Raw genomic sequence first — 24,989 nt, 5'->3', positions numbered from 1 at the left:
GGAAGGGACCGATAAAGGCACCCTGCTCCTGTCAGGGTGCAGTTGGGCTCCGCCTACAGCTCCCCCACCGAGTCCGTGAAACACAGTGCGGAGGCAGCTTGGGTCAGAGGAAGAGTGTGGGGAATAAGGTTCGGAATTCCCTGAGCCTGCACTGATGGGTTAACAAGGCATAAAGAATTAGAAAGCCATAGGACTCTCACACCCAAGTCTGGGTAAACAAGATAGGTTAAGTATAGAGAGGGCGGGGCAAAGGCCCCAGTATAGAACAAAGGTATACGAGGTGACCAAGATTAGGTATTCAGGGCGAAAGCGTCCCCCAACTTACTACAATAGCAGAAAGCTGCTTTCACAGGAAGGAAGGACCAAATTAGGTAAGTAGCGCTATAGATCCCTGCAGCTCAAAGTTGCCCAGAGTGGAGCTAATTAGCAAAAGAAAGGTGCCTTGCTGACCCTGAGGTCGCATGCTCTGTCTTTCCTGTCCCCTGGGCCAGTTTAGATAAACAGAGGTGGTGCCTCACGTCTGCTGTAAACAACCTTCCACCCAACCCAAACCCCTTACCTGGCACATCTTCAAAACCCCCTTTGCCCCACGCCCATGAGTTAATGTTCCCGATTTCATTGTCTCTCTATGCACGCCCATCACGCTTATAAGCCTTTTGATCCTAATTAACACAGAGCAAGGACCCTCACTCGGGGCTCTTGTCTCCTCCCGGACATTAGCCTCTCTCGCATTTTTAGTCCCGCGTCCCGCTTTCTTGCTGGACAAGCGAGCACTCCAGACCCAGAGCCTACACAGAAGAGCCAGATCAGGATTCCAGCCAGAAGGGGTTCTAGGCATCCCGGAGGCACGGGCTGAGGTCCAGTCCAGGGGGCCACTCCAGCAGACCCCCACGTGGGCTGTCCCTCAGAGGGACGCTCCTCCTCCCGCGCTTCCGTGGGACGTACGTGCATCTGGACAAGATGCTCGTGCTCAGCGTAAACGAGGAAATCATCTATTTGACCCCAGAAAAGAATGTTTCCTTCCGAAAAGCCACTCATGCCACTGAAAAGATCGCCAATTCTGTAAGGAGTCCTCATGGATACGTGAAAACAAAAATTAGGCAGACCGGCTTTTTTTTTTTTTTTTTTTTTTTTTAAAGATAATTTATTTGCATTTCCACCTTCTGACAATCTGAGGTGCAATATAGAGACATATTTTTTTTTCTTCACAGGAAACAGTTGTGATTTTAGCACTGTTCTGAGACCTTCACCCTTGAAACGTCCTCAGCTTTAAAATACTGTTTGTAGGACATCACCCAATGGGACACAGAGTTGTGTTAACTTTATCAGTGAGAACACCCGCGGCACTGAACTCTACTTTGGGGCGACTGAAAGGCAAGGTCTGGGTGTGGCGGTGGCAAGTTCAGGTCGGAGACCCACTGGCCAAAGGAGAAAGCACGATGCACACGTGTAAACCGTCACCGGAAGCCCCAGCGGAGGCCACGGTTTATAACAAAGGCGGCAGACTGACCGTGTTCTAACACATTTACGTATTTTAAGGGGTTGTGAGTCTACTGTGTGAATTTCTAGCATCTCCTAATAATCAAAGGTTTGGCTTGTCTTTCTCAAGGCGTCTGCAGAAGTGACAGTCCCAGGCTTGCGGGAGGCCTCGCCCAATGCGGTCCCTAGCACAGAGGACATCAGGACCCCACCCCTGTCAGAGCTGACGTGTGGGAACAGCGCCCGCAGTGCCTTCTCCTGTCTCCTTTCATGAGCACATGCCCAGGACCCAGGAGGGAACAGGGACAGTCCCCCAATTCTAGGACTGAGCGGTGGGTCAAGGGGGATTTAATAGGCGGCCCCTTTTGGCTCAAGTGCAACCCTTCAGGTGCAGTTCCGGAGGGTTCCAGGTTACGGCGGGCTCTGCTCTGGCTCTGCCTTGTTGAAGCCCTGGATTCTGTAGGCTGAGAGACCCCAACTGTGCGGACACCCTGTGACAGGCTTGTGCGTGGAAGTTACAGGAAGATGGGGCAAACCCAGACCATCCTGTCTTCCAGAAGTGACGAGCTTATCCCTTTCCATTAGTAACCACGAGCCCTGCAATGACAGCACGGCCGTACTTGAATCCTGGGGACACTTGAGCCCCTTGGACACAGCTCGGTGGGGTTCCACGTACGAGCTCTGGTCGACTCGGGGAACACAGGCCAGCACCCAGGAAACAGAGCACGAGGCCCTTCCATCCTCCACAAGGAGTGTGACTCTCGGGCCCGAGGACAACAAGGGGACCGATGATACCCCGCAGGAGGCAGCCATGGAGGACGTTCTTAGCATTGAGTGTATTTGCTGAACGGGGACACCCTGAAAACGACTCCTCTCTTTGCTACTTGGTGAACCAACACATCCCTATTCCCAGCCACACGGCGACAAGGATGTATGGGACACGTGGCCCTGTGTGGCTTTGCCCGAGGTCTGAACACTACACGTTGGTCATTAGGGGCGCCTCTAGCCAATATAATTCCCCTTTTGGTGAAACTCATCCCCGAGGGTCCTGAGGCAGTCTGGGGGGGGGGGCAGCGGAGACATGGGAACAATGGTTCAGGAGAACTACAAGGCCGGGGGGTGGGAGGGACCCCCACCTGGCAGCTTGGGCCATGACTGGGAACAGGGAGAGAAGACAGCAGCCTGAGCTGGCCGGGGGCGGGGGGGGGGCTTCATCCCCTCCTGAGGCTGGGGCTGGGCTCCGTCCGCTCCGGCCTCCTCCCTCTGGGCCACAGACCCTCCTTCCCAAGCTTCCCCACTGTTCTGGGCAAAGGGCTCGTGCCACCCCCACCGCCACCCCCGCGGCTGCCCAGGCGTCTGCGGTTTTAGGTAATTTGGTAATAAAGCTGATCTAGCCTCACGGGTCCACCTGGATCCCCCCTAAATAAAAGCCAACCAGTTAGGAAGCTGTGACGTGCAGGAAGGCCAGGCGCCCAGCTGGCGGCCTTGACTCGCGGCTGCGGTCACCGCGGTGAGACGAAGCCGCTTACAGACCCGTTCACGGTGTGAACGCTGCCCTCGTCGCATCAAGAGCCCGCGACGGCAGGCGCTCTGCGGGACGAGCGACCCACAGAACGCAGTCCGTCTCCACGGTAACGAACTCACTGTCTAGCTGGCCTTGGAGAAGTAAGGGGACACGCTGGTTTCAACTCCCAAAAAGGAGGGCAGGGAGAGGCGAGGCGGTCCTCTGACTCTCGCCCCGGGTCTCTGGCCTAACCCCAGCTGGGCGAGCCGGCTGACCTGAACATCCTAGGTTTTGACTTGGGTAGAGAACTCAGGAAATGGACCCTTTGCGGTTCTCCTTTTGGTAACGTAAGAGCTTCTTAGCAACCCCCCCCCCCCCCTTTTTTGGCAATGAGAAAATCATAGCTGACTCCATTTCACTGTACAAATAACTTAGACTATCAGGGTCTGATACTCCTACCTTTGGTTAAACACACATGCACACACACAGCAGGCGCGATCTGAACGGTAACGGGGCCCCTCTTACGCGTCTATCAATATTGCTAAAATTAAAGGCTAAACACATACGAAGCTGCGTCTCAACAACGTCCTGTTTTCCAAGCAGGGACCTTCCTATTTGAGAGGACGAGCCATCCTGGCTCACTGTGACTCACACACCCCCCTCCCCACCCGCCCCTGAGGACAGCCAGCGAAAATGAAAATCTGAAACGCCACTGAGCCTCCAGAGCTCCTGGCTTTGGACACGGTACCTGCCGGGACGGGAAACTCTCTTCTTGGGTATAATCTGATGCTTTCTGCATGGAGTCTATGGTTCCTGAGTTTACAAGAAGAGCTGTTAGGGCTTTTAGAGCAAAGCATCCGTGTGTGTGCACGCCCTCTTCACACGCTGGGACCTCTGACAGTGTCCCCTGTCTGTCTGCTCTGGCCGGGCTCCGGAAGGAAGAGACCGCGTTACAGGGATAGAGGAAAACCACGGTGGGGCGGGCGGCCTGCCGGCCTGCTTTCTAGGTGACGATGGCCAGAGGCACCGGAGGGCACAATGCCACCACCAGGAGTCGGCATCATGCACTCTGAGGAGGACCCAGGTCTCTGGCAGGGTCTGAGCAATGCCGGGGTCAGACCCGTAGGGACAAGGAGTGGAGGGTTGGTGGGGGGACCCAAGCAACCCTTGCTTTCACCTTCAAGGGCTATTTCAAGAGGCCTATGTGGGCGGGGGGGGGGGGGGGGGGAGAACCTCAAGATCATTTCTGAAGCTAAAGTGCTTGGAAAAGCCCAAAGCAGTCAAAGCTGCATTTCCTTCCAGAGGCAGCGTGGTCCTGCGGGCCCTACCCCAGGGGGAATATTCCGCGTCGCGCCCCCCAGCACGCTGGGAAGTCTCAGAACCCACTTTCTGCCTCGGGAAATCAGACCAAACTTCTATACAAAAATCTTATATATACAAGGATAAGTCTTCTGTGCACCTTAGAATAAAGCAACGCGTTTCAACGACTAAGAGATGACTGATAAAGCCAACGACACGGCAGCTAAAGGGAGAGTCTTGCGGGGGGCCTCGGACAGACCCCTCTGTGTGGCCCTGATTCTGCAGATGGGCAGGGGAGCACAGCACGTCCAGGGGGCGTGGTGGAGAGGCTCAGCCAGGTACCCATCATCTGAAGCAGGCGCTGGAGGGGCCCACACACCCATTCATTTGACCTTAATTCTCGAAATGCATTCCGTGGAGGCATGCACCAGCCCTGGGGCCCAACACTGGCTGGGGGATGGAGGGACCTCCAGTCTGTGTGACCTGTCCCAGCAACAGGGCTGTGCTTTGTTTGGTGACACTGCCAGACCGGCTGCTGTCACACACTCACACACACACACACACACACACACACACACACACACGAAGCCATCATAAAAACGAACTGAGTTTCGGGACCCGGTCTTTGGCTGGCAACGTTGCTCAGATCATACCAAGCCTCACATCTCCTCTCCCGTCATCCCCAAGATGCTCGTGCCACAGCTCAGACAATGCGTGCTCGTGTCTGGAACATTCCAAGGAGGCATCCCACGAGGGAAAGCGTTCCGGCACTGGCCGGGTGGGTGACTACAAGGCATGTATTTGCTGCGGTTGAGAGGAGACCGTAAGGTAAAGGCCGAGAGTTGAGGAGGTAGAGGGGGGACACAGGAGGGGAGGACGTGGGGAAAGGAGAGAGCCCGCCAGGCCCACTTCAAGGTCAGTGCCCAAGAGGGGCGGGTGGAGGCAGAGGGATCCAGACTGATGGCCACTTTCACGCCAGGGGAGCCGCAGGCTGGACGCCTGCCATCAGGGGTCAGCCCTCGCGGGTCACCCCTCGCAGGGGTCAGTCACTCCCCCGCTGTGCCCGGCACAAACCCGGGGAGAAGAGCCGTGGTTCCCAGACACCAGATGGGAGACGAGGGGGCGGCCGCAGAGTCTGCAGGAAAGAGGTCACACGGCGTGCGAGCTAAGGAGCCTCACACCTGCCACCAGAAGCCGCCTCTGCCCGGCTGTCGGTAACACTGGCACAGATTTCTCCGTCATCTTTGTCTGCTTTCGGAGAGCGTGGTGGTCTCGCAGCCGCCAGAGAAACCTCTCTTTTCTGGGTCTCTTCACGGGACACACAGCCCACGCTTCCCCCAGGGAGCGAGCGGCAGAACCTTCTATGCTTCAGAAGGAAGCCGTCGGCCGAGCAGGCACGCTGCAGACATGTCTGTGCTGATGTGGCTCTAACACAGCCGCGCAGAGCCTGTGAGGTCCCCAGGGTGCCCACAGCCAGGGAAGAAGGTCCTTGCACCGCTCTCCCTCCCTCCCTAAAACATGAAGGGTGTCTTTCCTCCTGGAGCTAGCTTCCTGTGACTCCAGTTCCCGTCACACGGTGGGGACCCGACAGAGAGGCGGCGGGAGCCCCGGACCCACCTGGCCCGCCCTGAGACACCCATGGCCCCCTCGGCCTCCCCCCCCACTGTGGGAGCATGCCCTACTCCGTTCCACTGCTGAAGAAAAGGCTCCCAGATGGTCACCAGTGACTGCCCGGGGTCACTGGCCAGCTCGTGATGTCCTTCTCTGCATCCGCATGTGCACCCCACCCTCTCTCTCTCCTGCTCGTCCGCTTGGTCCTATGTCACAGCCCTGACACTCAGGAGTATGGACAGTCACCTTGGTTTTAGCCATGTAACCCCAGGGACGCTTTGGCATGTGGATGGGGGGAGCATTCAAGGCAGAGGGTGGGTGGGGAGGTCGGGCAACCAGATTCTTCTAACTGCTAGTTCTAGAGCAGCGTGGAGTGGCTCTGGGTGCTGCTGATGTCATGCAGGGTCATCGGGTGGGGTGACAGCCAGTCGCTGGCCCAGGAGAGTGGCGGGTACCCTCAGTCCTCCTGGGGGGGTGCCTCGGGCGACCTCCCGTGGCCTACTCAGCGGTCATCTGCTCGATGTGGTCGCTCAGCAGCTTGTACTGCTCTGCAAAAGAAAACAACGTTAATTCTCGGAAGAAAGACGTCGACACGGGCAGGGAGGTCCTGCCCCCCTCATCGACCAAGCAGGATCTCGCCAGGAACGGCGAACACTGGCTTCTGAAGATGGCCAGGGCCACCGAGCCCTCGGCGGCCAGCACGCTACACGTCTGGCTCCTGGAAGGGGGCTTCTCGGAAAGCGGGTGCCTCTTCTCGTGGAAATGACGTGAGGCCGAGGAAGGCACCGTGCTGCTGGACGAACGGCACCGGGGCACCCAGGCCCAAGTCCTACCCACCGCACAGCGCTGCCTGGCGGGCAGGGGCCAGTGTGCTTGCCCAGCACCGTGGGGCTGATGACAACATTCCGGGACGTTCCAGGGAAGCACTGGGCATTCTCCTGCCTCCTCAGGCCACTCCTCTGTGGCCCCTTTAATTTGGTGCAGGATGGAGGGCTTTTGTTTTTGTTTTTGTTTTAAAGAATACCGTGTGAATCCAAATTCGTGTAAGTACTTAAGTGGAAGGCTTTTTAGGCCACAAGGGAAAGTTTTGGTAGCAGGTGGGATGACCCACAGAGGCTGTCTGCACTAGTAGATTAGGGGAGCGGACATGGAACGTAGCCTCTTTCGTTACAGAGGTCAGAGCTTCTAGAGAAACCTCGAGACCCCCTAAGCCCGCCCCCGCCTTCTCCGCCTGTCCCCATACCTCTCATGGCAGTGTGGCTCAAGAAACAAAACCAGGCATACGGTGGCCGCTTAGGGGAGGCAACTCAGGGTCGGAGCTTGGCCACGGTCAAGTTCAGAGTCTGAGCGCCAGGTTACATCTTGGTCTTTGGCGCTGTTCGTAAACACTGAGCTGGTAAGCACCCCCCCCCCGACCCCAGCCCACCACCCCCCACCCTGGCCAGTCCTGCTTATGCAATGACAAGTGTCCCACGTGTCTGCACAGACAGGAGAACAGGACCGGTGAACCTGCCAGACAGTGTAGCACATTTCTAATTGAAACACCGGCAATGCTTTGAGCGGGGTGGGAAACTCCCAGCAGGCTGAGCGTTTGTTCCTAAAACCTGACGCCCCCGCCCGCCTCCGGCCCCCGCTCACCCTCGTCCAGATTGCCGATCACCGCCTGCTTCTTCAGGAAGTCGCTGCACAGCTTCTGGTTCAGTCCGAACGCCAGCATGTTGTGAGTGAACGTGCTGGGGGGAAACACCCGTGAGCTAGCACCCTTTCTGTTCCCCGGGGAAGAGGGGGAGCCGGGGCCCGACACGCAGCACCCCTGAAGGTGCTAGAAGCGGGACTCAGCAGTGGCGTCCCCGGCCAGCCGACACCCTCACCACGAGACTGGGGTTAGGACGCGCGTTCACTAGGAACCGGAATCCAGCCTCGATGTCACTCGTCGTGTGCTTTCGAGCCATTTGAGGACACGCAGCTACGACGACGTGGTGTCACGGAGGCGTGACGCCGTCGGGGATGGCACCCCCTCTGCCAAGCGTCTCCTCTGGGGGCCCCTTGTCACCGCAGCTGGGCACCACGAGGACGGGTCTTCCCGCAGGAGAGAAGCCCAGCTCGGCCCCGCCCGCCCCCACTCAAGTCAGGGTCCCCCCGGGGTCCCGGGTGGGGTGGCCGTCCCGGGCCCTCACCCCAGCTGCCCGAAGGTGATGTTCTCGTTGAAGCGCAGGCTGTCGTTTCTCTCCTCCTGGGTCATGTGGCACCACTTCTCCCTGAAAGCACAGGTGACAGGAGAGGGTCTCAGGACCCCGTCGCATCCCCAGCCGCTCGCCCCCTGCCCTGGTCTACAGGTGCTGCCGGTGCCCGAGCGCGGCCTCCCTGACGCGGACAGGGAGCCCCGTCCCCAAAGAGCCGCTTGCTCTGCGTTCGCGCAACGCCTGCCCGGGTTCTCACACGCTGCCTGGGGAGCCCAAACACACACTTAATCGCCTCGTCCTTCCGGGGACGAGGAGACCCCAAAGCTCACACGCTTCCTACTGACCCAGAGGTGACGTGCGCTTCGTGCTCGCCCAGAACGTTCTCTAGGAGACGAGAACACCACCCTCCGTACCCTTCTCCGTGGTTCAAGGATGGGAGGTCCCGGGCCCATCCGACAGGCAGAGAGATGGGCAGAGGGGACAGGGCCCTACCGGCGCCCCGGGGGAGCGGGCGTACAGAACCCACCGGGGAGGCTCGCAGGCTGGCGCCACGTCTCCAGGCCTCCCTGGCTCTTCGGTGGGGTCCGCACAGCCTCTCGTGGCCAGGAGGCCCGGGGAGCAGGGGAGGCTGGACGCGCCGAAGGCCACGCTGCCCTGTTAGGCGGGATCTTGGCTCTGCTGCCTTTCCCCGCCCTGGCTTCCGCGTGGCCAAGGTTTAGGCTCCGTGCCCCTCCCCAGAGCACACAGATAAGAGCCCGGTCTGTTGGGGGCCCCCGCACACCGTCCCCCACGACCACCGTGAAGAGGCGCTAGGCCTCCGGCACCAAGTGAGAGAGTAACGCGGTGTGCGTGTGGCTGTGCACGTGGAGGCCTGAGGACAGAACCGCCCGTCCCGTGTGGGGGCACAGACACCAGCCCGCACAGCGTCTGGGGCGGGGAGGGGGTTCTCTGGGCGGCATTAATCCTGTGTCGCGACTGAGAGCCGTCTCCAGCAGCTCTCTGCAGTGTGCCATCTCCCCCTCCCCTGGCGGGGCGCCCCTGTCTCCAGGGGACCGGGGTCCGTCCAGCCCCGGCACGGACCGCTCCGTGCCCGGCCCCTCGGGCTGCCGGCAGGGGCAGATGCGTCTGTGGAGGAGACGCGCGTTTAAGCCCATTTCCCCTTAAAACTTAAGCTCTGGGTGATGAGTCTGACTCGACCAAGGTTAGGAGAGAGAAAGAAGCCGAGGGAGAGAAGAGGCGGAGTGAGGGAGTGAGGGGTGGGGGCAATGGAGAAGCCAAAGGAAGAGCAAAAGAACCAAGAACATCGAATCTTCGCTGCTGCCCACCCGCCGGGCCCAGGGCCACTCCTGCCACTGCGGCTCAGTGGGAGGCCACAGGGCATCAGGGGCACGAGAGCCGTGAGGGGCGGGGTCACTCCCCGTCTCCTCGTGCCGATGACAAGATGCCCATGAAGAAACCCAGAATATGCTTCCAGGCATGATGCTCATCCCATCCCGTTCTCCTTCCCACCCTTTCCCTCCAGTGGTTACCCTTAGGATTGTCCAGGCCCACAAATCCCCATTCCACCATCGGGCCTGCCGTGTACAGTTGCACAGGCTGTGCAGTGCACAACCCCACACCATATAGGAATGACTCAGGGGCTCTGACCCACCTGACCTGGATGCAAAGGTGATTCTTTTTGCCATGGCTAGGGCTAGAAGTGGGACATTTAATCTGACCTCTGAAAAAAGAGGTGGGAGGTCATTAGCAAGCCACTCATCAGGTGACGCCCGCAATCGAACCAATTCCTTACAACGGAGTTCAACACCCAGTGCTGGTCGAGGTCTCACAGCACACGGAGGGCAGAGCGTGTGTCTAAACTGCCACAGTGGGAATGTGGAGGTGAGCAACAGATACCTTTGGAAAAGGAGGCTTTTCCGCCTCAGAGTATCATCAGCCGAGTTTACCAGAAAGCAGATGGAATGCTGGCCTCCCACCCCGATCTCGAAGGAACACTCGCCCTTCGACTCGCCCTTCATCCGGGCGAGGCCCGGGGCATGTGTGTGCGGTGGGGGCGGGGGACAGGTCCTAGATGCGTGGGGTCCGACCACGTCTGCTCTGGGTGAGAGGGCCCAGGGGGCCCGGAGGCCGGCATCCCCTTGTGGGCTCCAGGCCGACCAGTCTGGAGGTGGCCGGGATGTTCCAGGCCTGCTGGGCCTCAGGCGCGGTGCTAAGAAGCCTTGCCCTCGGGAGGCCGTGGCTAGTCGCGCCCCCACCCACAGAGACTGTGGGAATGGGGCGGCTTTGTCCTAACGGGGGCATCCCAAGCCCAATTGCCTCTTTTATAGCCATCATAAGGCTGCCCAAGAAACAAGATTTCTCATAAAACAATAAGCACTAAAAATACATCACCGATTAAAGGAAGCACACTTTGGGAAGTTTCCAGCAAAGAAACAATCATTGTATCAGAAACCGTATTTTGAAGAGGCAGGCCTTTCACTCTGAAAATATATTACAAAACATCTCTGACAAATACGAAGGTCAAACGATTAAAGTCAGACCCCACCGTGGCTCGAAGGAAGCAGCCCCGTTCTAGGCCCTTCTCTTCAGGGACCCCCCCCTCACACACACACGCACACACAGACTCCATGCCGCACGGTGGCCGGGAAGGAGGGGGCGGCTGTCCTCCCTCCCTGTGGCCCCTGCACACCTCGGCGCCTGGCCGCGGAGAGGCAGGCGCTCCGCACCCGTCCATGGCTTCGAGCCGGGACCGGGTTCCCCGGCGTGAAGTCAAGGCGGGGGGCTCGAGGGCGGCTTAGGAAGGGCCGGAGTGGCCAGGGCAAGGCTGGAGGCGCACAGAATCGGACTTCGCGGCTCACTGTCTGAACCGACCCCGGGCCTTCTGGGGTCTCGAGTGCCCTATCTGTTTCCTCTTCCTGGTGCTCTGTCCTCTGCGACCTCCCACCCGTCGCCGGCCTGTCCCAGGGCCGGGCGTGCCCCCGAGTCTGGGCTCCGCCCCCCGCGGCAGCTAGCGGGCAGCTCCCGCCCTGAGGCGGCCCTGGCGGGGACCCCGGCCCTGTAACATGAACAAAGTCACGTGGACACACACCTCTTCTTCTCCTCCTCTCCAGCATCCCCTCTGGAGCGGCAGCAGAAACAGGTAAACAGAGGAACATGTCAAAGTCATGCAAGATATGTGGATGGAAAAAAGAGAACAGCGAAAGGGGAGCGTTATTACAGGCAGAAACAGAGAGACGCAGAGAGACGGGGTACTCGAGACTGTTCGTCCGCTGGGGGCCCGACAGCTACACAAGCAGCAAGAGGAGACCCCGTCCGCCTACAAGCATCTAAGCATTTCCTGCAGCCTGGCTTCCTGGCAGAGCGTGGAATTCTCTCTCTAGAATCTCCCGGATGGTTCCAGCATCTCCCCGCTCGGCGTGCTCCCTCCGCCTCCCTCGGGAAAGGCAGCCGCAGCACGCCGCAGGCCACCCCGCCCCGTCAAGGTGAGCTGCCCCCCAAAAAGAAAGGTTGCACTTGGGATCCCCCCAGTGCTAGCGGACCGGTCTTAAACGGCACGCACGTGCTCCCTCCTGCCAGGGAGAGTGACTGGGGGTGGGGGTGGGGGTCTCCCCCCGGTTAGAGAGGTTCAGGGGCTTCAGGGTCCCATGACTGGGGAGGGGGCCAATACGGGGACGCGGGACCGGGAGGGCTCTGCCGCACTTTCCTGCCCAGCCGCCATACACAGTGGGCAATGTTGGCTCGCTGTGGCCAGAGAGGCAGTGACCTCCAGCCTCGGTGCCTCCGTGGAATGGTTTACAAAAGGGGTCTCCTGACGTGGCAAGACCACCCTCGGGGATGCTGGGGAGGTCTGTTCAGGCTGCAGACCAGAGGTGCAAAGCTGAATGTAGCAGCCGTGTCTCCAGACATCAGCTCTCTGAGCAGAGTCCGCGGCGGGGGCGGCCGGCCCTGCGCCCCACAGTCCCGTGGCCGCGGTTCGTGCTCAGGATTCTGATTTCTTACAGTGACAGGCAGAGTGGAGCCTGGGGGGGGTCCCGATGGTTTCATTCTGGGGGAGGAGGCGGTTTTTAGGAGGGTCAGGGCAAGTCATGCCAGAGCCCAGGGCAGAAAGCGCTCATGCAAGCTGTGGACCCCCACCCACGAAGCTGTGCGTGCCCAGGACCCTGCGGGCAGCTCGCAGGGCACCGGGGTCAGAAGGAGCTGAATGGGAGACAGACGCCGCGGACCCAGCCATCCTGCTTTCCTCTTCAGGAACCGGAAAACAAAGCCACTCCCTGGTCTTCTCCCCCAAGGCGAAGCGAGCCCAGGCGTTGCCCTACCTGGTGGTGGGAGACCGTTTTCTCCTCTCACAGTGCACAGCGTCAAAGAAAGCCGCGTTCCAGAACCTCAGCGTGTGCCTGCGAGACAGAGGTGTGCTTAAGTCCTCTCCGGGGAGGGCCGGGAGGCGGGTCCCAGCACACGGGAGGGGTAAGGACGCAGTGTCCCACATCTGTAGGAGTTTCTGATGAGTCTCAGACGCGGAGCAGAGAAGGAAAACAATGAGCATCCGCCTTTGTCCCAAACCGAGGTGGCGCTCCTGGCTTCCGGCCAAGGGTCACGACAGCACCTGCACCCCTCTCCCAGGACAAAGGCGCAACGCGGGCGGTGTGTGGGCGGGACGGCGGCCAGGCGGGTGAACCCTGCATCCGTCGGGCCAGAGCCGAAGCTACCGCCCGCGGGGCACGGATGAAGGCCGTCTTCCGCTTGTCCACCCGCGCTGGGCCTCCCAGCGGAAGCGGGGCATTTGGGGGCACCTGCTGCCTTAGGTCAGGGTCTAGTAACATAAATGGGAACCCGGCACCGACAGGCCACGTGTAGAGAACAGACACGTTCCCAGGGACACACGAGTCAGAAACGTTCTCCTTAAAGAACTACGCGGAGGGCGTGTGGGCCAAATCGGGCCACTGCCCCTGTTGGTGTCAAACAGGTTCTACCGGAACACAGCCGTGCCCGGGCACATTGTCCGTGGCGGCTTTTGCACGGCAACAGCGGAGTTGAGTACTTGCCCGCAAAGCCTGAAATTTTTGTCGCTTGGCCCCTTCTAGAACGGGGTGCCAAGCCCGCTGCAGGTGATAAGGCAGCAGCCGAGTCGCAGCCCAGAAGGCCCGAGACAGAGCCCCGGACAGGTGTGACGTGGCCGGTGGCTTCTCCCTGCTTCCACGGAACCTGGCCACGCTCCTGCGCCAAGTTCTCCCGGGGCCACAAGGCTGTCTTCGAGGGAGGGGCGCGTGGGACGCCCTGTGGGCTCTAGGTGCTGCCTCTCTGCCCGCTTGTGAGTGAACACAACCCAGGGATGGGGAGGCTCCGGAGGGACTACAGCAGCACGAGAGGTCGAACAGAGCAAGACAGAGGGCAAGGTTTCCCCTGATCCCCGGTCTCTCGTTGTAATGACGACTTTCGTCTCTGTACGTACGGAGGAAATAGCTTTACTGGGATAGAATTCACATACCATGAACTCAGTCTTTTAAAGCAGACAGTTTCACAGTTTCTAGTATATTTGGAGTTGTGCCACCATGACCACTATCTACTTCCAGAACACTCCTCATCCCCCGTCCGGCACCCCCGTACCCATTAGCAGTCTCTCCCCTCCCCCTACTCACCTACACTGCCTCCGGGGACGTGCCTCACCTGAACTGTCTCCTATGAACGGCATCAAACACCAGCTGGTCTCTTCCATCTGGCTTTTTCACCGGGCTAACTATTTTCCAGGTTCCCCCACGCTGTCACCTGTCAGTGACTCTTTAGGTGGCTGAATACCGCGTGTCGCGTTTCGCGTGTCCACGCGTGGACATTTGGGCGCCCTCCACCCTTCGGCCATCACGCGCCCATGTGCGTAAGGTTTGCCTTGAGGACCCGTCTTGGCTTGTTCTGAGCACACCGTCGCTCAGAGGGTAACTCGACGCGTAACACTTCGGGGAACTGCCAGGCCGTTCTACACGGCGGGCGGCCCGGTTTACATTCCCACTGGCGCCGGAGGAGGGTTCTGATCTCCCCGTGGCCTCACGGACACCTGCCGCCGCTGGCCTTTTTGATTGTGGCCCCCCTGGCAGGCAGTGACCGCGGTTGCTGGGGGAGACAACGGTGCCGGGGCTGCGGCCTTACCAGATGGGCTGCTGCTTCAGGTGCGTGTACAGGTAGATCTTTTCCCCCTTCCTCTCTTCCTCCGGGCTGCACACGGTCACTGCGGGGCGGGGGGCCGGGGTGAGAAAGACCGACCGTGGCTCTGGCTGCAGCCACGCCTTGGCGAGCCCCTCGGGGACCCTCCCGGACAAGGAGTTTGGTTCCTGAGTCCTCTCCCCAGAGAAGTTTTCCCCGGAAGTCCAACACGAAATGACCGACCGGGTGGAGAGAAGTCAGGGGTCACGCACGGCATCATATGCTGCCGGGGTGGTGGGGGGAAGGGGCCCAGATATTCAGGGGCCACTCGGTGGGGCTGCTAATGCCCAGTGGCCGGGTCACAGGACCAGGGGCGCTGTGGTGGCCACACCCGGGCCCCCGCCGGGAGCACTCACCGGTCTTCTGCGGCTTCTCCTTGGGCTTGCTCTCCTCCTCCCTGGGGGAGAGACACCACAGCGGTGACAAAGTGACCCCCTGCACATTTTCTCAGCTCTATCCGGGCTGCTGAGCCCGGATTATGTCTTGCAAGCAATGGGTACATTTACTGCGACTGTCTCTGAAAAAGTGTCATTAAAGCAACGCTACATTTACCAATTGCCAATCTTCCAGAATTGAGATGTGGCATTTAGGCTACCTTGCCCCATTTTCTCTGAATCCAAAGCTGCCTGCACCAGACGAGGAACGGAGCCAAGTCATGGTGGAAACCCGCCGTCGGAGGTGACAGTGGGGACTGCAGGGGGTGGACGGGCACCGGGAACCCGGGCACTCTCTTGCTGACGTGCCCCCTTTCCTGGGAGGTCTTCACTTCGACACCCCGTTCTCAAGTGCCCCGACCCAGAAGGCTCCCAAGCTCCTGTGGGAGAACAGCTGTCCCGGGGGACAGTGGTCTCTCCACCACCCACTGACCCTCACCAGAGGGCTTGTGACCCCGCTCCTGCCCGCAGGCAGTTTCCACACGCTCCCCATCAGTCCCCTAGGGGACACCCCTGACCAGCGGCCAACCCAATGGCATTTGCAAAGCACAGAAAACTCGGGGTGAGGACTCAAACGGGGCCGGCCGCCACGCTTCCTGGGAGCGGCTGGCAGGCGCCCAAGGTCACCAGACTCCCCCCCCTGCCAGGCCAGGGCCTCCCAGCCACCGCCACTGGCGGGCCGAACGCGGCCTCTGCCGTGGGTCCCAGAGGGACGCACACCCGGCGACACCTACTCTTGTTTCCTGACCAGGGGTCCCTTCAGCTTGGTCTCCAGCCCCCCGAAGAAGCCCTTGACGTTCTCCGTCTTGGCCGACGTGTTCTTCAGCAGCCGCTCGGCGATGTCCTTCTTCTCTGCCAGCCAGCTGTTGGCGGACTTGAGGTAGGAGTCGATGCTCCCCGCGGGTTTCTCCTTGGACTCGGGGGGCAGCAGCTGTGGCTTGCCTGGAGGGGGGAGAGGCGGGAGGGGACAGGAATGGAACCACACTGCATGGCAGGAGCCGTTCTGTGGCGGCGGCCGTGACATGCAAAGGCCCCCAGATGCCCGGGAAGGCGGAGGGTGACGCCTACTGTGTACAAGAGGGCAGCCAGGCGCACAGGGGCTAAAAGAAACAGGTGAGGAGCCAGCCCCGAAGAAGCTGGAGGGCCTGAACCAGGAGTGTGGCTTCCCAGGAGACGGCGGTAAATAGGCCAAGGCCCCCTGCAGCAAAGGGTCTCCTGCAGGACAAGGCGCCCCCTACAGGCAGAGGGTCTACCCAAGGTCAAGGCGCCCCCTACAGGTCAATAGGTCTCCTGCAGGTCAAGGCATCCCCTACAGGCAAAGGGTCTAGTCGAGGTCAAGGCGCCCCCTACAGGCCAAAGGGTCTCCTCTGAGTCAAGCTGCCCCCTTCAGGTCAAGGCACGCCTATAGATCAAGACCCTACCTCAGTCAAAGATACTCACTTTGGGGCAAAGTGCCCCCTCGGGCTAAGGTGCTGAGCGTCCCCTACTAACGTAACCTGCTCTGTGCGCAGATGTGACTCAGACGAGCCGCGTCTGCTGTTCTTTGAGAAGGAGGAGCCACGGTTTGGACCAGGGGATCCCATGGATGGAGCGCCCGCCCAGTGCTGGCCTGGCCTCGAGCTGAGGCCGCCTGACCAGCTATCGCCAGCAGAAGCGAGGCATGGCGAGGACGGGCAGCTGGGAGCGGAGAGAGGGCGAAGCCACGCTGCAGAGGACGTGGGGTTACAGCACGAGAGCAGACCCGTGTGTCCTGGGGGGGGGGGGGGGGTGGGAAGGGAGGCCAGGCTTAGCGCTGCCCTGACCCGGCTCTAGTCCACACACAGGCCCCAAGTGGCCTTCTGCCTACGGCGGCCTGAACGAGTCCCTCTGTCATGCCCAAGGAACTTCACGTAGGGAGCCTCGAGCTCCAATTACCAGAAAGTTCCAGTGCAATGAGCCAGAAGAGCTGTGAGATCTCGGGATGAAGAAGAACCCACACTCTTCGTGAGGGCCTCTCCAGCCCACACCCAGGGACGCTTTCCTCCCTAAGACCCTGGCCCGCTCCCCCCATCTCTCTTCAACAGCCATCCACCTCACATTTTGCTAAAACATGAAACTGATGTCCTCACATCCCGCTATTCCCGAGTCTACCGTGAAACGTCCCGCCAAACGAACCTGTTCTCTCTCCTCCTAGCTGCTGGGTGGTCTCCTCCCTACCATGGATAGTCAACCTCATGACCCACAACACAGACCGCGTCTTCTCCCGTTTTAGGAATCTCACTCATCAGGTGCTTTTGTTTCCTGGAAGCCTCACGCCTTTGCCTTTAATCGGGAGAAAACCCTCACTTGCTGTCACGTTACAGGTTGACAAGTCTGGGGTTTCCACGTTTGTCCCCACGGCCGTCGCGTCCCTGGGCCTTACCGATGTGGTAGTAGGTGAAGCACATGGTCATGAGGTTCTTGGCAGGCCCGAAGTCGTCCATCTGATGGCACCTGATACGGGACACGAGGCTGACTGAGTAAAAAATTGTTGTGCCTCTCCCTCAGCCTGGCCTCCCTCCCTTCGAGGCAGAACAGGAAAGGCTCAGGACGCTTAATCCTACACGCAGGAGCAGCGCCAGGACTGGAAGTCGGGCCTTGGGTCTCAGGCCAAAACCACTGGCCCCAGGCCACGCGGCCCTCCAGCCCCCAGTTCTCAGCAATCAGCAGTGAGTTAGAGGGCCCATGCTGTCAGTGGTTTTCAGTTATATCAGAACTGAAGTTACAGAAACTGAAGTTTCTGAGTTACGTCGGAATCACCGCGAGGGCAGTTAAGATGTGGACTCTTGGGCCCACCCCCAGAGTCTGGCTGTGTGGGTCTGGGGCAGTTGGCCTAAGAACTTGCATTTCTAACACACTGCCTTGTGAAGCTGATGTTCTGATGCTCCTGGGCCCCGGGACAGCACTTTGAGAACCACTGGGAATATGAATACCTCCCTGCCCTACGTCACTTGCTGAAAAATCTAATTAGTATACACAAGAACCTTTCTATACTCAAAAATGTTCTCCAGATGTAAAGGATGATCATTATTGTATTGTTCCTACTATGTTAAGATGTATGAGCTACACAGAGGTCCGGTCAACTCAGCAAGCGAAAAGCGGGGGGGGGGGGGGGGGGGGGGGGCGGGAAATCTTCAAACAGGGGCCCTGTCTGCCGCTAGGAATATGCACTGCGACAGCTGCAGATGTGACGGTGACGTCTACCACCACGTGAGCCGGGGCAGATGAGGGAGAGGAACAATCTACCACCCACGGGGCATGAGTTGGAGAAACGCTGGAACGTTCAGATATCGGAACATCACAGAGCCATCACAAATGCAGAAGTGCATGTGGGTGCAGTGCCTTTCCTGGAAAGACACAGAATCTCTGGGGTGCACACCATCCACAGGAGTCATTGTCAGGGAGAAGACCACAGGAGCCAGGGCAGGGCTGTATAAAGGGGATCCCCTCTCCATTTTAGGCGCTGTGCCTCCCTATCCTGTGCTTCTGCACTTTTCTTTCCCGTTTAGTTCCTAACCTTGGATGAGTATTATTTAAAAAAAGAAAAAAAAAAAGTGGATGGACTTTATCTAGACAGTAGGGTCAGGGCCAGTTAGCTTTCAATATAAAAAGAATACAAAACTTAACTAAACTGCCAATAAAATCATAAAAGACTATAAATAAAAGTAAAAACGAAAGGCACTCATAAGCTAGAAATTTTTTAAAAAACTCATAAACTTTAAAAATTAGTAAATATTTAAAACATATTACAAGGTTTCTTTCTTTTCTCCCAACCACAGCCAAAAATATATACACTCACAAAGCAATGGGGGAAGATTCTGTGTTTCGGTCCGGTTGGAATTTGAAGGGAATTTCCTCCCCCCGCACCCCAATTTTATTTCAGGGAAAATTCAAAGGAAGTGGAGAATGAAATACTTCTGTTGCCAAGCGGAACAGGTGCCATCTCTGTAAAATATGGATTCGTGAGAATTCCTATCGATGTGACTGGAAGCTGAGTGGTCTCAGTGCCGGGGAGCCTGTTGTGCACAAGACAGCTGGGCCTGCTTGGAAACTGCACCTCCCCCCCCCCCCCCCCCGCAGCTCCGAGACCCAGAAGCCCCCCACGGGAGCCTGTCTTCAACTTGGGACATTCTGAGCGAGCGCCGGAAACATGGGGATCCTCCTTTTTAAGGTCTTTCCCCTCCAGTCCGTGCCCCACGTTCGTGGGGGAACAGAGAGAGGTGAGGGGACCTCCAGACACAGGGGGGCTAAGGGTCACAACAGCAGCTACCTTTCTGCGGGGAGGAGGGAGTTTTCAAGCCTGGAAGGACAATGGGGACATGGGGACAAGCCACGGGGCTGCTTTGAGGCCATGATGACGGAAGGAGGGTAAGCGGGGGCACAAATGACTGTCAGATCGGGGCTTCCCCCCACCCTGGCCTTTCCCACCCACGGTGCCTTGCCTCCCCTCCCCCGCATCGGTAAAGCTGCTGTCCCACGTCTCCAAGGCAGAGCCACATCCCCTCCATTTCACGCTGGGGGGAAGGGGGGGGCGGGCTGTCGCCTGCTCTGACACAGGTCCAGGATGGATGACGTGGGTCTGGCAGCCCTAGAGCCCCGCGGCCTGAGGGGGAGAGAGCCGTGACTCACTCACGTGGCCTGCCTCCCCCACGCACACCCCCTACGGGGACTACTGTGCCGTCTGTGATAAAAGGCTCCAGCGGGGCCTAATTAGCACGCAGGGCAGGCTGCACTCATCGGGTCCCATCCGATCATTAGGCGGGCGGTTGTCTATCTAGTTCGAAGCACTCCACGGCAGGAAACCAACAAAACGCCAGCGCCCTGCGCAGGAGGGCAGGGTCAAGTGCGTGTTATCCCAGCCCGTCCCGAGGGCCCTGGCGGAGGGATCTGCTCAGGCCCAGGTGCAGTGCCCTAACCTCTCCTGCGGGGGGCCTCGGGGGAGGACCCAAACTCCCTCCCGCGAGAGGCCGCACGGCCTTGCCTCTGGGTGGATGCCGGGATTTCCGAGCAGGTGCTGTAAGGCCCGGGTTAGCACGGGGCAGGACGGGGGTCGGGGGGAGACACGCTCGTAGGACGAAGGCTGTGAGCAGCAGCACGACTTACTCGAACAGGACGACGGCGAAAGACTGCACCAGGCGGTAGAAGGTCGCCTCCGAGACGCACTTGGTATTGCAGCGCTGTCCGGGAACAGGGCAGACGCGTCACGGGGCGCGCAGGTGGCACAGGGCTTACCGCGCCGGGCACCGCTAGACACAGCGGGGCCCGCGAGCCCCCGGCGGTAGCAGCCCCGCCTGCGCTACGGAAACCGGGACCCCGAGCAGAGCGCGGGCCCGGACACGCGACCGTCGCTCGGCAAAGCCCAAGCCGACGTCTTCCCGCGTCTCCTCGGAAGTGTTAGGTCCAGGGGTGCGACATACCCGCCCACACAACACAGAACAGTTTGGAGGGACTAAACCCCCCAAACGGCAACACGCGCGATTTCTGGGTTGTAGATTTGTGGGTCGCTTCTCTATTTTTGCTGATCTGCATCTTCTAATTTTTTTTGGAGCCAATAAATTGTGATAAAGACACCTTAAAAGCCGGGGCGCCTGGGCGGCCCCATCGGTGAAGCCTCCGACTTGGGCTCAGGTCATGATCTCATGGTTTGTGGGTTCGAGCCCCGCATCGGGCTCTGCGCTGACGCCTCGGAGCCCGGAGCCTGCTGCGGATTCTGGGTCTCCCTCTCTCTCTGCCCCTCCCCTGCTCACGCTCTGTCTCTCTCTCCTTCAAAAATAAACATTAAAAAAAAAAAATTAAAGTAAAAAATACTTTAAAAGCTAAGAGTTTAAAGCTACTTTACAGAAAAAAAAGGACCTAGCAGGTATTTACAAAAAAAAAAAAATTCTTTTCTGAATTCACATGGCTGTCACTGCCTTGGTGATCTTTGTAAAAACTGAACATTGTGGGTTATGGAATACAACTATGCATGGACACAGTCCACAAGCTTGCCCTTAAAAAACTTGTCCCAGGCACCTGGGTGGCTCAGTTGGTTGAGCGTCCGACTTGATTTTGGCGGTCATGATCTCATGGTCGTGAGATCGAGCCCCACATCAGGCTCCGCACTGACTGTGGTGCCTGCCCGAGATTCTTTCTCTGTCCCGCTGCCCATCTCCCCCACTCACTTGCTCTCTCCCTCTAAAATAAAATAAATTGTAAGCAAAACACAACAAAACTAACTTGTCTATCATTTCACGCAGTTAAAAGCCCAGTTTGCTCACGTTTCTTTCTAGCGGGGGGCATCTACACGAGCTACTTTTCCCACTTCCTGCCATTCTAACTAGGCCTTTTCAGAACATCTTTGGGTAAGTTTTACTTGTTTTCCTGCTGGGTCATTTCCCTGGACTCCTTCCTCCAAAGTGGGTGAGGCAGACGTGGCCCCAGTGTCCCAGATCACCAGCACCTGCCGTCACCACCCCTCACCTGGGCGCTCACGTATCGAGCAAACCACTCCCGGCCTTTTCCGTTCTCACTGCTACAGTACTCCCCAAACTTGGCTTTCTCCTCCTGGTCCAAGTCCTCCCTGAAAGGAACAGAGGAGAAGAAAGCAACCTTCAGTCCTCCGGAACAAACACGGCCACAGCAGGGGACGGGGGGAGGAGGAACGAGTAAGTACTGCCCTGCCCCCCCACACCCCCTCCCCGGCCCCGGCTCACCCCACCCTCAGGCGGCCCCCACGAGGAAATGGGGTCGTTTCTATTTCAAAGACAGGAGACTGGCTCAGGGGACCAGACACAGCAGGCGAGTGGCAAATGGGAGCTCCATCCAGACGTCCCGGCTCCAAAGCCCGTGTCCCATCCCCTCGGTCCTGCCTCCCGTGACATGGGAGCACCGGCCGGGGTCACACGACCCTCTGAGGGCCTGGTTCTCTAGCTCAGCCGCCTTCCCGCTCATTGGTGAAGTCAGCACAGAGCCACAGCACATTCCAGAACAGCTAACTTGCTCAGCCCCAGCAGCACACGCTGGGTTGATGCGGGGGGGTGGGCACGGTCAGTTACCATGAGGACCCAGCCTGCTCCCCTCTCTGACGATCCTGGCTCTGTGTGTGAGGGAGACTGGGGGACCCTGGAGGGGGTGGGGGAACAGAACGCTCCCCCGACCTCAAACCACTTCTGATCACTCTTCGTGGAAAGCCGATACGCTACCCCACATGCAGAGGCAAAACAAAGAAGCGGCAGAAGGCTGAGGCTCAATCAGCTCGTGCGATTTTTCATTTATTTAAGGTTTTGTGGGAAACATCTTGGTCTCACTTATCCCAAAATACCAACACCGGATGAAACAGGAGAAGGTGCCAGCCGGTTTGCAGCGATTTCTGGAATGCTCTCGAAGACGCGTCCAGCTCAGCTGTCCTTGCTCCGTACTGCTGACGGGCTGTGGCAAATATAGATCGGCCTTCCCGACAGATTAGCAGGCTTCTGGGCTTTCTCCCCTTTCATTAACTGGGTGTGCTCAGAGGAAGCTGACTCATTCCAGTGTTAGTCAAACAGAATTAGGAGGGAGCCAGATCTGCTCTCCCAGGATGCGTTCAAAATCAAACACGAATGCATGTTGGGAGAGTCCGATATTCGGATTTCACTGAGCTCTTCCCTTTTCTCTTTTTCCTTTTCTTCATGTTTTATTATTATGTATTTCAGAATTTTAAAAATATTTATTTATTTTTGAGAGAGAGACAGAGCACGAGCGGGGGAGGGGCAGAGAGAGCCGGAGACAGAATCCGAAGCAGGCTCCAGGCTCTGAGCTGCCAGTGGAGAGCCTGACGCCGGGCTCGAACCCACGAACTGTGAGATCATGACCTGAGCCGAAGTCGGACGCTGAACCCACTGAGCCACCGGGGGCCCCTGGTCTTCCCTCTTCTAACTGCAAAGAAAACGGAGATACACCTGGCAAAGGCAGGAGTCAACCTTGCCAGATTACAAACAAGGGACCCAAATCGCGGTAGGAAATAATGCCTCTCTGCACTGTGTCAACAGGCAGAAGTTCCTACTGTGTTAATAAAACTGGAAACTTATCCTGTGGGGTCCTCAGCTCCTCTCACCGAAGGGCGTGTACAGAGAGTGCAGAGGTTTGGTTAGAATGCAGATTCAGACTCAGTGGGCCTGGCGGGGGCCCGAGACCCGCACTTGCCCCAAGCTCCCGGGACGCTGACGCTGCGGGTCCACAGACCACAGACGGGTGGCAAGGCCGCCAGGGACTAGCGGGCGGCCGGGACGCAAGGCAACGGCTGACGTCGGAAGCCCAGGGCTTTGGGTTTGTGCCCCACCCCCACGTGGAGATATGGACAAGCGGGGGCCCACCCACAGACACCCCCTCCTCCGCCTGATCCCAACCCCCCTCCGCTCCGTGTGTTCCCTTGCCAGGGCGCCTATTTACACCCCAAAAAACTGCGAAGGAAAGGCAAGAGAGAGGAGCAAGCGGGGCGCCTGGGGGGCTCGGTCGGTTGGGCGTGCGACTTCGGCTGGGCTCATCATCTCGCAGTTTGTGAGTTCGAGCCCCGCGTCGGGCTCTGTGCGGACAGCATGGAGCCTGCTTGGGATTCTCTCTCCCTCTCTGTCCCCTCCCGCACGCGGGCTCTCTTTCTCTTTCAAAATAAATAAATTAAAACAAAAAAAAAGAAAGAGGACCGAGGAAGGGCCCCCACCCTGGCAGCTGCTGAAGGCCCCGCTGCCCACGAGCGCGAAGAGGAGTCTGGGAAACGGAAAGTTTCCGGCCTCACCGGCAGGTGCGGGAGCGCAAGCCCCACCCCGACGGAGAGCCGCGTCCCGGGGGCTCACCCGCCAGAGAAGATCTTGTCCACGTAGCCGCGCATGAATTCCCGGAGCTCCTGGGTCTCCTCGTCCTCGGCCGACTCGGCGCTCTGGTTGGAAGAGAAGGACTCGTTGGAGGAGGAGCGGCGGTACCGGTCCCAGGACGGGTGTGGGGGCAACTCGCCCATGTCATTCTCGCTGTCCGCGGACTCCGTGGTCTCGCTCTCCGAAGCCCCGTCGCCCTGCGAGCTGTCCCCATCCTGCAGCTTCGGAGGCAACGCCTCCAGGGGCGAGGGCGCGGCTGGCTCGGTCCCGAAGTCAAGCAGCGCGCCCACGGGCACCTCCGGGGCCTCCATGGTTTGGGGGGGATTCCAGGCGGGAGGGGCCGGCGGACCGCGTTCCCGGGGGCGTCAGCGGGAGCTGGAGGCCACGCACAGGAGCTGCTCGGGCGCTGCCGGCCACCAGGCGTCCTCTGGGGCGGCTCTCGCGCCCTAAGGCATCTAGAAGGGAAGGCACATCAGCGTTACCGCTGCGCCCGCGTAAGGGGAACGCAGCTCGGAGACTCCACAGACTCCGCCGAATCAGCGAGGCCCCAAGATTCCCTGGATAGGGAACAGGCTCCAGACGTCCAGAATTCGGGACGTCTCTACATGGACATCATTTCGCCACCGTCTACTTTGCTGTCACACGCCTGGCACGTGGTAGGTACTCGGTAACTCTTTGTCGAATAAACGCACGAATAAACACCAACGATCGGGATTCCTCCAAACTCAACAGACTTCCGAGGCACCGGGCCTGCTGGCCCTCCCCCTGCTCTGGGCCACCAGACTGATGCCACTAAACAAAAAGGCTGACCCCGGGCTAGAATCAGAACATCACCAAGGACACACGGGCCCGCTCCCTGCCCGTGTTGGAGTCAGCGGCCATGGGAGACGGTGTCGCCCAGCTCGGCGGGAAAAGCCGCCTCTGCTAAGCACGTGGGGCCCCTCGGCTGCCGGCCTGGCGTCTCTTCCCTCCCGGGCTCCTCTCTGCGGAGTCTTCCACTCAAGACCCAGAACCTCCGCAGGCCGCCACACAGACGTCCCTTCTCGCGTCCCTCGCATGCCCTCCGATGGCTTCTGAGCATCGTGTGCCGCCCGGACCCCCCTTCTCCTTCCTGCCCCCTCCCTGCACACAGCCGGCTGGGGGACGGCGTGCATCCGTGGCGCCCGTTCCTTCCGCCGCTCCCCCTTCCCGCTCCGTGCCTTCTTCCTGCCTCCCCCTGCCCGGATGCCGACCATCGCCCGGGGCTGACACAGCCCCGCCTCTCCCGAGCAGCTCACGCCACCCTTGTTCAAAACTATTCAGCGATTCCTCCGCGCCCCTCCGAATTTTATTTGCACCCATTTGCAATTCCGTTAGCGTCACGGGTAGATATTAGCATCTCTGCTTATCCCTCTGGAGTAAGAGCCCCTGGAGCACCTGTGTAGCCATCCAGCCTCCAGCACGG

The 24,989-nt window shown here is 59.2% G+C and overlaps 1 protein-coding gene across 7 annotated transcripts in view; it reads right to left on the bottom strand.

Annotated features, from left to right (window-relative positions):
• Positions 1–3,317: 3,317 nt before the first annotated feature.
• The window catches only part of KIAA0513 (KIAA0513 ortholog), a 61,586-nt gene continuing 39,914 nt past the window's right edge, over positions 3,318–24,989 (bottom strand). For 3 of the 7 annotated variants that reach the window (XM_081791573.1, XM_081791574.1, XM_081791572.1), the window contains 12 exons: positions 23,528–24,000; positions 21,180–21,279; positions 19,824–19,897; positions 17,104–17,174; positions 15,437–15,644; positions 14,625–14,665; positions 14,215–14,293; positions 12,393–12,470; positions 12,076–12,121; positions 8,071–8,151; positions 7,532–7,626; positions 3,318–6,441 (listed from right to left, as the gene is read on the bottom strand). In XM_081791573.1, the coding sequence (XP_081647699.1) occupies positions 6,396–6,441; positions 7,532–7,626; positions 8,071–8,151; positions 12,076–12,121; positions 12,393–12,470; positions 14,215–14,293; positions 14,625–14,665; positions 15,437–15,644; positions 17,104–17,174; positions 19,824–19,897; positions 21,180–21,279; positions 23,528–23,856 (1,248 nt within the window). In that variant the 5' untranslated portion in view covers positions 23,857–24,000 and the 3' untranslated portion in view covers positions 3,318–6,395. Of the gene's footprint in view, positions 6,442–7,531; positions 7,627–8,070; positions 8,152–11,164; positions 11,195–12,075; positions 12,122–12,392; positions 12,471–14,214; positions 14,294–14,624; positions 14,666–15,436; positions 15,645–17,103; positions 17,175–19,823; positions 19,898–21,179; positions 21,280–23,527; positions 24,001–24,989 lie in introns of all 7 variants that reach the window. The other 4 variants (XM_081791575.1, XM_060650005.3, XM_060650004.3 and 1 more) reach the window with 4 other exon arrangements.

Source organism: Panthera onca, chromosome E2 (assembly GCF_046562875.1).
Source record: "Panthera onca isolate mPanOnc1 chromosome E2, mPanOnc1 haplotype 2, whole genome shotgun sequence".
NCBI classification, from domain to species: Eukaryota; Metazoa; Chordata; class Mammalia; order Carnivora; family Felidae; genus Panthera; species Panthera onca.
The sequence above is the reverse complement of the archived record's forward strand: the minus strand, read 5'-3'. Positions and strand labels throughout refer to the sequence as shown.